The following is a 15617-nucleotide window of genomic DNA, read 5'->3' on the forward strand; positions in this document are numbered from 1 at the left end:
GTGAGAAGTTGATTTGAAATCTTTGGGTAATTTCCACTCAATGAATTTTCCCCTGCAGCATCGTTTACGGATTTCTTTTGATTTGGTTTCTGGTTTAGCTCACTTAGAATGTGATAGCAGATCAGGAAAATTAATGATGCATTGTCAGGACTGGTGGGTGGAAGACCTTTCTGTGCTAAAAATTGATCTTTATCAACGAGTTATTGCTGCAATGAGGAGAGCTGGTGACTACGTATATTCTTGATGTTTATTTGTTCCCATTCTATAACCTCTGCTGGTTCTTAGGCAGTATTTTGTTACTTTCTCCTATAAACATGATGTCTTGAGTTTGTGAGTCAGTGATTATATGCAGCCTTAGCATTTCTTTATCTATGATCATATTTTTTCTCAGGTTTGTTGATAAGTCTGTGCATATGTTTGATCAACGTAACCTAACTTCTGGTGGTGTTGGTGCACCAGTACACAAACTTGATGGTCACAAGGTTGCTGTTCTCTATGTTCAGGCATGCTATATTACTATATTATTAGCATTGGAATACTTCTGTTAACTGCTGCTATAACTTACTGTCCTTTTGACTTTATTCCAGTGGTTTCTTGACAAAGCATCAATTTTTAGAAGAGCTGCTGAGGATGGCTTCCTCAATATATGGGATTATGAAGGTATTTGTTTATCTATAATGAAGGTTATGGAAAGTCATTTTCCCATATATTTTTTTGAAGCGAGTCTTTAAAGACAATAGAGGACCACACTCGTCTTCTGTCCATGTGATGATGCCATTCATGCCCAACACTAAAGGCATTTTTTTTTGGTGAAATAAGCATCACTGCAATCTTCCATCGCCTTGAGCAAGATTGAAGAAATCTCTGGTAGGATCTTCTTTGTGTTGTGTTTTCACAATCGGTAATTAGGGTTTCGAGAGGACGGAGGGCGCGAAAGGTGTGGTTTTGGTTCATCCGGGGCAGTTTTGTGGTTGTTCGAATTGCTCTTTGTGTTGGAATCCGGGCTTTTGAGGTGTTTGATTGTTAATCTTCTTTCTTGGTTTCATAATTTCCTTTTTCCCTGAGATAGATAGTAAGTCTGCGTTATAAACTTTTGTTTTGTATTGTTCGATCTCTCAGCTTTTCTAAGTTTCATCAGTGCTTTAGTCTTTTGTTTTCTTGTCTCATACCCTTCGCAGATTGTCAAGGTTGCAAAGTTTTCTATGGTAAATTAAGCCAAAAGTTGAATTCTTGGATAGGTCCCTAACACTGGATTCATCATGCGTTTTGAGTGTCTGTTTGTGTGTGATATTCCATCTTTTATTTTGTCTGTTTATGAGGAATTTCACAACAGTTCAATGGAGTTCGAATTGATTTGCTTGCTGTCAGTTGGGATACCACTCATCAGTGGTTCTTTAACACTCCTTCCTTTTCTGTATATGCTAGGTATCTCTCAAAAGTAGATGGTACAGAGTCTTCTTCAAGCTGCGTGAATGATTAGAAATGAATGAAGAGGAGAGGTTCCTTCTCTGTCCTTATGAGGAACACAATGAACTGCTTGTGTTCTGGTGAACAAATGCAAGTCAACGAAATGACCCAATCAACTGAGTTCTTGTCCACAAAGGATGTCTCGGTAGACCAATATACTCAACAAAATAGTGAGATTGAACAAAGGGTTGACATTGGAAACATTGAAGAAGCGGAGTCATCTCTTCGTGAAGGTCTCTGCTTGAATTATGAGGTTGGTGTCAGTCTTTTTAGGCACCAGTTTATGGTGGCGATGAGCCCTTCATAAAGTTCTGATGCACATGCATGTCTATATACTTTCAATTCTAGAATTAGGATTGTCTTTATGATATTAAGAAACAATACATGCAATTCTCTGTTACTTTGTGAGCTTATTTTGCCATGCTGCTGTGCATGAGGGTATACATAGTCAAGCTCAAGACATGGACAGTGATGCTTAGATCATTCCTCTATGAGTTCAAGATTACTTTTTTTTAACACCGATCAGAAATAAATCTACATATTTCCCAGAAAATAGAGAGGTTTCATCTTTCTAAGTGATATGAACTTGTTATCTCTGATAGTTTTTGTGATCATAACATAGACCAAGGAAGAAATCTTCAAGAAATGAGTTTTTTTTTATTTAATGGATCAGGCAAATAATTGTTTTGATATCTGAAATTGTTTTCTTCTTGTCCAATTGATTTACATAGATTTTTTCTTCTTTTAATAATTGATAGAAGATTGATTTTTCAAACCTTTGATAATGTGATATTCCATAATGAAACTCATAAAAGAGGAGCACAGAGATTATAGTCTTCATTTCCATGTGTTATTTATGTTTCCTAGTATTGTTATGTTCTTTGGAAATCTCCTTGTAAGAGTTTGCAAAAGTGTTCTGTTTGTCCATCCCTGAAGCCTTGTCCCTTTGAAGCCTAATGTCTAGCAATGGGTTCATCAAGGCCTCATATAATGTCATTGTGCATAAGAGAGATGCAAGTTCTTCTACAGTGTATTTCGATACCTTGCTCAGATACACTAGTTTTGAATAGCATATATAAATTTATGAAGAAATAGTGAAGCAAAATTTGTATAAGCTAAATAGCCTTACCGCGACATCTACATGTGTCAGGATGGGGAACTAATGAGAAGACACTGATCAACATTTTAGCGCATAGAAATGCCACCCAAAGAAAGCAGATTCAGTTGGCTTACGAGGAATTGTACAACGAGAGTCTCACCAAAAAGCTCGAATCAGAACTGAAAGGAAACTTTGAGGTGGTTATTTTTCTTAACCTTTATTGTCCAATGAATGTTTTTATCTGTAGGGGCAACATCATTTGCAGAAGCTAATATTAATTATTTGAAAAATTTATAAATGTGAAGAGATCGACATGAACTTAGATATGACTTGAACCAATACTATGAATGTAAGTACATAATTAATGGTAGATTGATAGGACTTGTGGCTTGTTATGCGTGATATGCTTATGTACACTATCACATTGTAGCGGTGTATCTGATTATGTTTGATTCTTCAGAAAGCTGTATACCGCTGGAAACATCCACACTTCCAATCAAAACTTGACACTCTTAATTTGATAGCATGTAAACGTTTACAAAAAGCATTAGATGTTTTGTTTCACAAGAGTGAAAACTAGTTGCTTCTACTTAATATGTACATGGTTTATGCATATGGCTTAGGTGAAAAGGAGAAAAGAACCCACACAAATTGGGATGAATTTAGCTCTGACATAGCATGTACAGTAGCTTAGGGATGACCTTAAGCAATTCACACAACATAAAACACATGAATTAAACAACCCATATTAATTGACCTACATCCCATTAAAGAAAATTTATATGTTGACTTAAGCAATCCTTATGCAACCATTAATGAGTGTAGCATTCTCTCATTTCATAAGCTTATATGGTTGCTTTATTTGCCTAAAATAAGTTACAAACCGGATGCTATGCTTTTGTTACAAACCAGATACTAGTTGGAGACTAAATGATTGCCTAAGAAGAAAGGAATTAGAGATTAGGAGCTGCAGTGAGTAGAGTGGCTGGATAAGCTATCTTAAATGGTAACCTTAGGATTAAAGTATTGATTACATTTTAACCTGCTCAACTTCCTCTAAATATCTAACACATTGATACTCGAATTTAACCTAACCTATTAAGATAAATGGGTAATCAAACTTAAAGGGTACCCATTACCATATTTAGCTATACCAATGAATTTCAAGTTCAACTAGAAGTAAGAGTGAGTGTCAGAATAGGGAACTCTTTGTTTTTATGATTTAACCCCTCTTCATTATTTTACTCACCTCTTTTGTTTTTACCTATATTCATGTTTTCATTATCTGATAGAACTTATATATTATTTGCTACAACGAAACACACTGAATCATAGTGAGGAAATGATCATGTTGATCCCTAATCTTATCCCTAGCCGATCATTAAACATTAAATGTGTGGGAATTTACTAGAATCTACTCCTACATGAAGCAAATGAATAAAAACTACAAGTAAAGTTTACCTACCCTGTTATGACTTCAGAAGAACATGCTGAATTTTCCATGTATGCTGGCCTTTAATATAGAGGGCTACAAGAGGATTATATCTTAGGTCAAGACACTCCAAATCCATCATAAACCAAAGGGAAAATAGTTTCTACTTACTAGAGGATTGAATGGACCCAAAAGGAAGCTCTAACTTGCTGTTTTGGGTGCTGAACTAAGGAGGCAGCTGCCTTCTTGCCGCATTCCTTGCTGCTGTGGTTGGTAGCAGAAATCACAGAAAATAGGGGCTTAGTGCAGGATATTCAGGATACCAAGATGGCATCAGAGGTAGTACAATAAATAGTATATCTCTTCATCAGAGGTAGCTTTGTTCTTCTATGCTTCACTAGATTTGTTGTGTAGTCATATTTCTTTGTTCAACCATTATCATGCCTAGTAAGTTGTTGTATGATGCTGTCGGTTCTTATCAATCTGTACACTTGAATTAGAAGGAGCAAATTATCTATGTTATATTCTAAGCAGCATATACTAAGTGTCATATATGAAAGTTTTAGATTCTATGTTATATTCGTTATCTTGCACAGCAGCCTTTAAAAACTCAGTATTCTATTTTATTTGATACATGTACACATTTGTTTTAGTTATTTGACATATGGTGGATTTATGTGTTTTTACAGTTTACAAATCTCAAGTACTCCAGAGTTGAAATTGATGAAGTGCGGTTCGAGTGGGCTGAATGCATGCTAGATTACATTTGAAGTGTGGTTCTACCTTGATGTGTTAAAAGAATGTTCTACCTTGATTTTGATATTTATTAGCTAGCTTTTGATGTAAAAAGAATGTTTGGGTATTTTATGGATATTGTTGTAAGAAGATTATTTATATAATTTGTGAATATTTGTGTATTTTATTGATATTATTGAATGAAGAATATTTGTACAATTTGTGAATATTTGTGTATTTTTTTTTGTTATTGTCGGTTTTAAAATCAAATCTGTGCTGTTAGAAAAAATACATATTACATCGGTTTTCCACCGATGTAAAACCGGTGTTATAAAGTAATATTACATCGGTCATTTACCGCTGCCAAAACTGGTGTTATTAACATATAATATTACATCGGTTTTACACCGTGTATGAAACTGTGTCGTTAAGTGATACTACACCGGTTAATAACCGATTCGAAAACCGGTGTCGTTAAGTGATACTACACCGGTTTTAACCCGATGTCTAAAATGGCAGACTTTTAACATCGGCTTCATAGACATCGGTCGAAAATCAAATAGACACCGGTGGAAAACCGATGTCTATGAGCGATTTTGTTGTAGTGTTAGTAAAAGTGTGGTGGGATTGAAAGGTACAGATTCTTTACCCTCTTTACTGCCTTATAGAAATTGTTATATCTTGGTTTCCAGGCAACAATGGCATCAATTTTCAAACACCCTGCACATGTTCCAATGTGGAGGGGAGCCAAGGTCGCCTATCTTCTAAGCAATGTGTTTATTCCCTATTGCCATTGGAGGCTTCTGGGCTTATGGTAACCTAGTAAGTATGCCAGTCGATAATGAATATTGCATCTTGTTAAAAGATTTTTTGAATTATGATTTGCCTCTTACACCTTTATATGTTTTCCAGATGCCTCAAGGAGGAATACTAAATGCCCTTTATATATATCACAGCCATGATATCCCAAGAGGGCTTCTAGCAACAACATTCCTCTTGGGTGTGTTTAACTACCTCAGCAGTTTTCAGATATACTCCATGCCTATTTTTGACAGCTTTGAAGCAGGTTATAGAAGCCGAACAAATCGACCCTGCTTGATTTGGGTTCGATCTGGCTTCCGAGTATTTTATGGCTTCATCTCGTTCTTCATTGAAGTAGCACTTCCTTTCCTGTCTAGTCTTGCTGGCATCTTGGGTGGCCTCACTCTCCCGGTCAGTGTATATGTTAATTTTTCTAATTTTTACTAAAATCTTTAATTTTGTTAGCTTCGATTATCAGTGTATGAGCTTTTATCTATTATTGCCAATGAAGGACTAACACTCTAATCATGTACCCACAGAATTTGCAGTTCCTTTCTCACTGTATGTACAAGTGTTGTGCATTTGCAAATTTAATGAGGCTAGTGTGTCTGCAAACTTGAACAAACGTTCTGATAATTTATAAGCTTTATGTGTTTTTTTAGAAATGCCTTAAGGTACTTCTTAATGAATTTTCCCATGTTGTCCAGGTACTTCTATAGATTCTTCCTCATGATATTTTTGTTTAGTAGTTCGTAAATTTTAAAATCTTGTTATACCTTGATTCATCAGAGCATGGGAATGAAATTTGAGGTTTACAATCTTCGACTACCTGTTATCAATATGGCCTCACTCAAAGTATTTTATTAAGATTTTTGAACTTATGCATCACCTTCAGATTTAAGTTAGTTACTTTATTTTCATTGTCTTTGAAGGACTACTGTTATTATATATTTTCCTGGTTTCTTGTCATGGTTATTCCTTATCCTCTATCCTTTATGTACTTTCTTTTGCTTTAGTTGCTAGAACAAAAAACAAACTAATGCTTTGATTGAGGTTATGAAAATTCATAATTTTTTGTGCTCTAGAGACAAATTAATTCTTAGAGATGGATTTGGGTTCAATTCCATCAATAAGAAAAATGAAAAACAGTACTAGACATGATTTTTGTTTAAAAATTCATGTGGGCTATGAAGAATGCTCCTAAACAAGGAGACAACAATGTTAAACAAATATGTTAACAACATTTAACATCAAAATAGTGTTGTAAATATAGAAATTGATTTTCCTCATTATTATTCTTCTTCTCTGAACTTGAGATAAATGCTATTGAGGTTCCTACACAATTGGGAGACTTTGCAAAACCAAAGTAACTAATTTATTAGGTTGAAATGATAGATAGATGAATATTATGAATACTGTTGTAAGAAGAATACTGTTGTAAGAAGAATATTTACAAAACCAACGTGTAAAATTCAACTTGTGTTGGAGCTAATATTTGTAAATATCTGAAGAGTTGAACTTCACAATAAATTAGATGTGACGTGAATTGTGGTACTTGGTGCATCAAGTGGTGTATAAGTTATTTGACATATTACTGTTGAAGAGTCAAAGGATTTCTCAATTTCATTCTTAATTTAAACAAGACATTTTTTTCACTGGCCTCTTAATTCAAGCTCTTTCTATATTTCAGCAATTTGTGGGAATCATGGAGAGCAAGACGTGGATATGGAATAGGAAGTCCACAGGGAATAACATTAAGGTTAGCAGTAATCAAATCATCTTTTTGATGGTTTATTACCGATTTTTGCACAACTAATGTTTCAGTATAAACAATTCTCGGACTCAAAAATCGATATCTTCTATTACTGATTTTGATTGTTTATTACTGGTTTTTTATTGTTAATTTTTTGGATTATAAATAAAGAAGGCAACAACTCATCAGTACCAAACAAATTTCAGCTCTTCTAGACTGAGAATATGTCTCTTCTTATGTTGGGAATCAATTTGTAAATGCCTATGATTTCTCTCAGAAAGGGAAGACCCTGGAGTTGGAGAAATCTGTAGAAAACTTGAACGAACAACTATCTTCTGTCTGCAGCGAGTCCAATGCTAAAGATGATCTTTTGGCAAAGCAAGCAAAAGTAGCTGAGGAAACAATTTCAGGTTAGATTTTTTTTCCTTTCATTTTCTTCCCAACACAGAAACTATGTTGTTTTAAGAACAAACCATGCATGATCTACTTGTTAGGATGGGAAAAAGCAGAAGCTCGAGCTCTGGCTTTATAGAAACAATTGGATGATGCCTTGCTTCAGAAGAAAATGGAAAAAGAAAGATTAATCGAATAGGATACAAAATTACAAGAATTCAGGCAGCAACTAATTTATTAGTTGTAAATACTGTTGTAAGAAGAATATTAGTTACTTTGTAAAACCAAAGTAACTAATTTATTAGTTTGTGTATTTTATGGATACTGTTGTAAGAAGAATATTTATTAATTTGTGAATATTTGTGTATTTTATAAATACTGCTGAATGAAGAATATTTCTGTAATTTGTGAATATTTGTGTATTTTTTTGGTTACTGTTTCGGAAATCAAATTTGTACTGTTAAAAAATACTGATATTACATCGGTTTTCCACCGCTGCAAAACCGGTGTTATTAACTAATATTACATCGGTCGTATACCGCTACCAAAACTGGTGTTATTAACATATAATATTACATCAGTCTTACACCGTTGATGAAACGGTGTTGTTAAGTGATACTACACCGGTTAATAACCGATTCGAACACCGGTGTCGTTAAGTGATACTACACCGATTTTAAACCGATGTCTAAAATGGCAGACTTTTTACATCGCCTTCATAGACATCGGTCGAAAATGTAATAGACACCGGTGGAAAACCGATGTCTATGAGGGTTTTTGTTGTAGTGTGCCCATCTAGACGGTGATTTCTCCTTCATGTAGTCGTCGGGTTTCCTAGAACCATTGCAATGAAATGCAGACATGATTAATGGCCCCCCGTATATACACACCAGGTACTGGTAAATAACACCACTAAACATGTTTTGACAACTAATGAATAAGATACACCTTCGTTGTTCTTGTTTCTGTGAGGACAGTCAAAGTTTTGCTTCCAATCAATATAATTGGGACTAGTAAGTTTGTTTTCTTTTAAAATAACAGCGAGAGGATTGAAAGTCATTTTGAAATCCTAAGAATCATAAAATAAGATATTTGGTCAAAACTTTAGAATTTAAAATATTGATCCCTCAAACAATATAATTTAAATTCACCAACACCTTAAAACACCACGAATTTAGTATGCCACGATAGTGTGGACGTATACTAATTCAAACATTTGTAAGAGGAGGTTTTACCCATTAATTTTATTATCTTGTCAACCTAACTTTATGACAAATAAAATTAATAGTTAGTTTATCTTCGGTCACACAAAATAATAGCAGTGACTCCGATGAGGAGGATACTATTAAATGCGTCTAAGTGTATACCATTACTTGATACTTAGTCCATTAATTAGGATTGTACCCCTTTAGATGGAGAAGATCACACAAAACTGAATAATTTTCTATAATCATTTATAGAGGAAGTTTGATCTAGTAATCTGCAAACAAACTCATCCAATGTGGAGGAAGACACTTAAAGCCAACGCGCAAGTTTGAATGCATCACTTACAAACTAGTAATGGTGACCGTGGAATTTATTTAAATAAACCCTCTCCCACTTAGTTATTTAAATGAGAAATTTTAACATGCACACATAACACACATGCATATAAAAGCATACACATCACTACACATAAAGGCAATAAATATGAAAAAATAATTTTCCAACTATTATGACCTCATCCATAGCTGTCCTCTGTATGTCGCTAACCCTAGCCGCCACCAACGGGTCATGTCGTCGCGTCTATCTTGCTTTCTTTTCCGCTCCGCCTTTGGTACTCAAATATCACCACACCTTGCAAGGATACGATTCGTGATAAAAATAAAGTTTTACATTTACCGATCCTATATTCCATAAGAGAATGCACATGTAATCTAGATCGAACAGAATGTAAAACAACAATAATAATAATACGACAACCGGTTATATTTAATTATTACAATCATGCACACACAACAACCTCGACATGCCCAAGGGTTCAAATCATACACAAACACACAAAAGTCATAATAGTTGGATCTAGGATACCTGCAACCACAGAGTTAATATATCTAGCACATCCTACTATTATCCGTCCTAAACTTATGTATGAGCAGTGCATAATTTAATCGAAAATCAAACACACAAAGGCAGAAAACTAGCTCTGATACCATTTGTTGGGTGCTACTCAGAATATCGTTCTGTTTCCCTTGTAAAAAAATTTATTCAAGCACAGAACTTTTCCTAGCTACCCATGTGCTCTTCCGAAGTTAAATTTGGATTGGAAACGAAACTTAACATTTTTACTCCAAGTTCGTTCTTCAAAGTTAAACCTGGATTGGAAACGAAACTTAACATTTTTACTCCAAATTCAACCCTAGTGTTCTTCTGAAGTTAAACCATATTACAGAAGTTGATTAAATATCTATTTCAAGGATTGCCTTCTAGGTCGTTAGCGAGGCACCAGGCCTTGTTAGTTATGGTATCCTCCACCACTACCTAGACAAAGTCTTTCAAAGAAATTGAATATTTAAACTTCTCACAGTAACCTTAGGTTTAACTACAGAGATCTCAATCAAAGCACAAGATCGAAACACAAAATCGAAGTATAAAAATGAAAACACAAAATCGCTAGCCTCTTGTGTTAGTATTTCAAGATCCATATAAAGAAAACAAAACTAGTTGTGCTGCGAAAAAATAACTAGTTGTACCTTTCTTCGTAAACAAAGATCTCTTGATCTTCTGTCATATTCCTCTCCTCTTCTTGGACGTCATGTGGGCGACGATCTACCATGACAAAAACACCCGAACCCCTTTTTTTTCCAAGCTACCTACCACCAAAAGATGCAAAGAAAGGAACACCTCCTCCTTCTTCTTCTCCTCCAAACCGCCGGCCACCAAGGTGCTTCATCTCTTTGTTTTCTTTTCCTCCTAGCTCCAACCACCAAGAGAAGATGGGGCACCAGCCCTAGAGGGAAGAAAAGGGAAGAAGATAAGAAGTGGGGCGCCGGCCCTAGAGGAAAGAAAAGGAAGAGGAAAAGGATGGGGCGCCGACCTTAAGGGAAAGGAGAGGAACTTATCAATTCTTTATTGAATTGTTGATTTTTGTGGCACAACCTCCTCTCCTTTTATAACCCTTTGCCCCAGATAAAAAAGGAGAAAAAGTAATAGATTTTTGTTTAGAAAATATCTCTAGAAAAGAATTAACATAATTCTTTTTAGAAAAATTTCTTAAGAAAGAATTAGTATAATTCTTTTTAGAAAATTTCTAAGAAAGAATCAGCATAATTCTTATTAGAAAAATCTCTAGGAAAGAATTAACATAACTCTTTTTAGAAAAATATCTTAGGAAAGAATTAATATAATTCTTTTTTGAAAATTTCTATGAGAAAAATCTCTTTTGGTTTGGCCGACCCCTTGCTTAGGCACCAAGCAAGGCTTGGTTGGTCCCTTTCTTAGGTAGGAAGCAAGGCTTGGCTGACCCCTTGCTTGGGCACCAAGCAAGGATGTGGTCGGCCCCTTTATTGGGTAGGAAGCAAAACCAAAAAGGTTGAATGCAAGACTTTATAGAGGCTACAACAGGGACCGAGAGGAGAAATTAGTTTTGGTCTCCTGATAGACTTGAGCTTCCTATGTTCGACCCGAACACCCAACTCAAGTTCATCAATAATAACTCATACCACTAAAGAGTTATTATTGAACTACCGTACCAATCTCATATTACAATATGGGCTCCTACTTATCATGAGTGTGTTAGTCTCCCTGTGTTTAAGATGTCATATGTTCGTTAATTAAATGAGTTACTGGCAACTCACTTAATTAACATCTAGCTCCAAGAGTAGTACCACTCAACCTTATTATCATATCGGACTAAGTCCACCTGCAGGGTTTATATGATAATCCTTATGAGCTCCTCAAGGGGACATCGTCAACCTAGATTACTAGGACACAGTTTCCTTTTATAATCAACAACACACCATATAAATAATATTATTTCCCAACTTATCGGACCTATTGATTTAACTGAATAAATCTCACCTTTTGATAAATTAAAGAATAAATACTAAGTATATGTGTTTGTTATTATATCGGGATTAAGAGTACACACATCCATAATAACAGAGGTTTTGTTCTTTTATGCATTCAGTATAAGAACAACCTCAAATGGTCCTGCTCAATACACACATAGTGTACTAGTGTAATTATATAGTCAAGACAAACTAATTCCAAATTACACTACAACTGTTTTAATGGTTTGTCCCTATCCATCTCGGTCGTGAGCTACTATTTATAATTTATAAGGAATTGCTGAGATGATCTTCTGTGTGGCACCACACACCATGTTATCTATAATATAATTAAATGGACAACTGCATTAACATGCAACATTTGACCAGAGTGATTATCATTTCAAAATATAAATGTTCATACAAAAAGCTAGGCTTTTAGTATACATCCTAACACCTATGAGATATTCTGGTCCGAAACTAGTGGAGATACTCTTGTCCACGACCATCGGAGATAGCTTGACTACAAACGGGGAAGATAAGATGCTCTGATATGCCTCGTGACCAGTGAAGACCGCTCGACCCCGAACGAGGGAGATAGGAGATTTGATATGCTACTCCGCGACCAGTGAAGACTGCTCTACCTTGAACGGGGGAGATAGGACATCTGATAAGACTAGTCTAAGACCAATGACGACCGCTCGACCTCGAATCAGGGAGATAGGACATCTGATATGCTGGTTTACGACCAGTGAAGACCGCTTGACCCCGAACAGGGGAGATAGAACATCTGATAAGTCTGGTCCAAGACCAGTGACGACCGCTCGACCCCGAATGGGGGAGATAAGATATCTAATATGATGGTCTGTGACCAGTGAAGACCACTCGACCCCGAATAGGAGAGATAGAATATCCGATAAGACTGACCTGAGACCAGTGACGACCTCCACATGAGTTTAACGTTGCCGCTCGACAATCTTCACAAGGGGTTAACGTCGCCGCTCAACGATCTTCATAGGGGTTTAACGTCGTCGCTTGACAGTCTTCACAAGGGTTTAACATCGTCACTTGACGGTCTTCACAGGGGTTTAACGTCACCGCTCGACGATCTTCACAGGGGTTTAACGTCGCCGCTCGACGATCTTCATAGGGGTTTAACGTCGCCGCTCGAGGGTCTTCACAGGGATTTAACGTCGCCACTCGACGGTCTTCATAGGGGTTTCACGTTGCCACTTGACGATCTTCACATGGGGTTAACGTCGCCACTCGACGGTCTTCACAGGGGTTTAACGTCGTCATTCGACGATCTTAACAGGGGTTTATAATCGCCGCTCGACTTCTATAGCCCGTGGCTCTAATATAATATAATCTCGGCCGATCGGCATGAGAGTCTTCAACATTGAGCCCGTGACTCTAATATAATATAATCCCGGTCGATCAGCACGGGAGTCTTCAACATTGGGCCCGTGGCTCTAATATAATATAATTCCGGCCGATCGCCACAGGAATCTTCGACATTAAGCCCGTGGCTCTAATATAAAATAATCCCGGCCGATCGGCACGGGAGTTTTTGATCAGGGACCTATGGCCAATCCTATGGTCGAAAGAGAAAATATAATGGAAAAACTGACCTACTGACCAACAGAGGATCTGACTCAATTTCTCGACTTCCAAATACCCGTGGAGTGAGGAGAATATGATATGCTCGTCGAAACCCACCAAGGTCATGAGTAAGGTAAAATTTTCGGTGTCGCCCATCTTCATGTTCCAGATCAGGTGAAGTTCCCACAGACGGTGCCAATATGATCCTGTCGGAAATCTGAGATGATGGAACTACGGGTGCGACGTGTCTGGAATGTTGACCGCATCTCCATGACCCGGATGATGAGTTATCTTCTATGTTGACCAAGTTGTCGGAAGCCCTCTGGTCAACATTACCTATAGACAGCAATCGGGTCGCCTCGATCCCTGACACCCCGATGCTCGAGGTAGGTCCCACGAATATATAAGCAGCCGAATAATAGTAGAACAATGAAATAAACACATGATGAGTACAATGACGTACCCTGTCCCCGGGGCCACCCTCGAATGGATCAGTGAGCTGGTCATGATGCTGATTAAGTCGTCACCACCTTGAAGAGTAGACGAATGTGAGGCAGCTAAGAAGCCGGGTCTGGGGGTGATGACATGGAATTCGGTGCAGCATGGATCTAAGAGGCGACATGTCGGCCGAAATATGACGATGACTTTTGAGCCAGAATACTACAGTGGCTCGCAAGCCGGGATATGCCATGCAGGCCGGATAATACCAGTAACTCACAATCACAATAGAAATATGAAACATAGCGGCTCGATGGCCAGAACATGACACAAAGCATAACACAGATCAGGGAGGTAGAGTGCAATAGCAGCGGCCTGAAGGCTGAATCAGCGGTGGCACCGACGGAGGTTGTGGGTTGGTCGGTGGTTGTCGCTAGAGGTGGCATCGGAGGGCGGCAGCAGCGGGAGGCACCCGCGGCCTACCGGGGGCCGCTGGAGGAGGTGTCGACGACTGGGGGAGGCGTCGGCGATGGCTGGAGGATGCGTCAGTGCACGTTGGAGACAGCGGTGATGCTCCTCAGTGGTGTCAATGCCGAAGGGGGGAGGAGGTGGCGGAGAGGGAAGTAGCTGCCAACGCCAATGGCTCCCAGTAGCAGCGATGGCAATGAACGGAAGCGAGGGGGCGGTCGTTCGCCGGAGAAGGAGCGGCGGTGGCGTCGGAGGTGGGAGGCGACCTAGCAACGCTGACAACCCAGGAGGCGCTGACATAGGGGAGTCGATGTTGTGTGTGAGGGCAAAGGGGGCTGCTGCCCGCGTGGTGGGAGACGATGGCGAGGCGTTCCTTGGTGGCCGACTGCGATGGATGCTGCAGCAGACGCCGACTAGGAGAGGAAGAGAGGAGAGGGGAGAGCAAAGCAGGGGCAACCTCGATAGCCAGAGATGGTCAGTGCAGGGAATGTTGAGTAGGAGCGACGTCTAGGGTGGAGTCGACGGCGAACCAGGTGGAGGCGGCAACTCCCAACCTCTATACTCGGCAGTAGCCCCCTCTCAAAGCACGAAGCCCCCCTTCATTTGACGCATGAACAGGGCACCTTAAAGCCCTAAGCCATCAAATGGCATAATCTCCCTTGTACCCTTATGATACATCCGCATCAATGTGGATAAAGGATAGAGATAAAAAAAAACTTAGTATGAGGTTTTATATAAAATATATATAGGAATTAAAGTGCTTAGCATTTAAGGATATAGGAATAAAATATTTGGTACATATAAAATATATAATGTGTAAATTATAGTACATATATAATATGTAATATAAATGTATGTCTAATAAATTATAATATGTGAATTAAATATTACTATGTATGTATGACATATGGATATCTAATTAATATGGAAATAAAATATTTTATATGATATAAAATACATAATAAGAATTTTATAGTTGGAAACGTGTAAACTATAATATCATAAATATATTTTATAATTATGTATATGTAATATGTAATATGTAATATGTAATATGTAATGTGTAATATAAATTATATAAGAAACGTATATATAATAAATTTTAATATGTGAATTAAATATTACTATGTATATATGATATAGATATGGATATATATAGGAAATTTAATCTAATATCAACTTGACGGCTTGGTATACATATAATAAGATTTATATGATATAGTTTATAGAATTTAGATAAAATTAACGCCTCCACTTTATATAAAAACTCTCACTTAGAACCCAACGTGTGCTATTCATTGCCGCCAGCCCTAAGAAGATTTCCTCTACCCTTTGTTTCTCCACCGGTACTAGAGTTTCAAGGGAAGACAAAGAATAATAACTAAGTACTTAAGACATGTT

At 37.5% G+C, this 15617-nt stretch overlaps 1 protein-coding gene across 1 annotated transcript; it reads left to right on the forward strand.

Moving 5' to 3' along the window:
* Positions 1-246: 246 nt before the first annotated feature.
* Positions 247-4746, forward strand: LOC122001397 (WD-40 repeat-containing protein MSI4-like). The gene is made up of 3 exons (XM_042556114.1): positions 247-503; positions 588-660; positions 4688-4746. Exons 1-3 carry the CDS (start codon positions 372-374, stop codon positions 4714-4716), a joined length of 234 nt encoding a protein of 77 aa, XP_042412048.1. The 5' UTR covers positions 247-371; the 3' UTR covers positions 4717-4746.
* The last annotated feature ends 10871 nt before the right edge of the window (positions 4747-15617 follow it).

Source organism: Zingiber officinale, chromosome 1A (assembly GCF_018446385.1).
Source record: "Zingiber officinale cultivar Zhangliang chromosome 1A, Zo_v1.1, whole genome shotgun sequence".
NCBI classification, from domain to species: domain Eukaryota; kingdom Viridiplantae; phylum Streptophyta; class Magnoliopsida; order Zingiberales; family Zingiberaceae; genus Zingiber; species Zingiber officinale.

What these genes read in the sequence shown, in the direction of transcription:
- LOC122001397 (XM_042556114.1), top strand. Translation starts at nt 372, where the DNA reads ATGATCATATTTTTTCTCAGGTTTGTTGATAAGTCTGTGCATATGTTT. An exon ending in TTGCTGTTCTCTATGTTCAG is followed by an intron (nt 504 to 587) that starts GCATGCTATATT and finishes ACTTTATTCCAG; the next exon opens with TGGTTTCTTGACAAAGCATC. An exon ending in CAATATATGGGATTATGAAG is followed by an intron (nt 661 to 4,687) that starts GTATTTGTTTAT and finishes GTGTTTTTACAG; the next exon opens with TTTACAAATCTCAAGTACTC.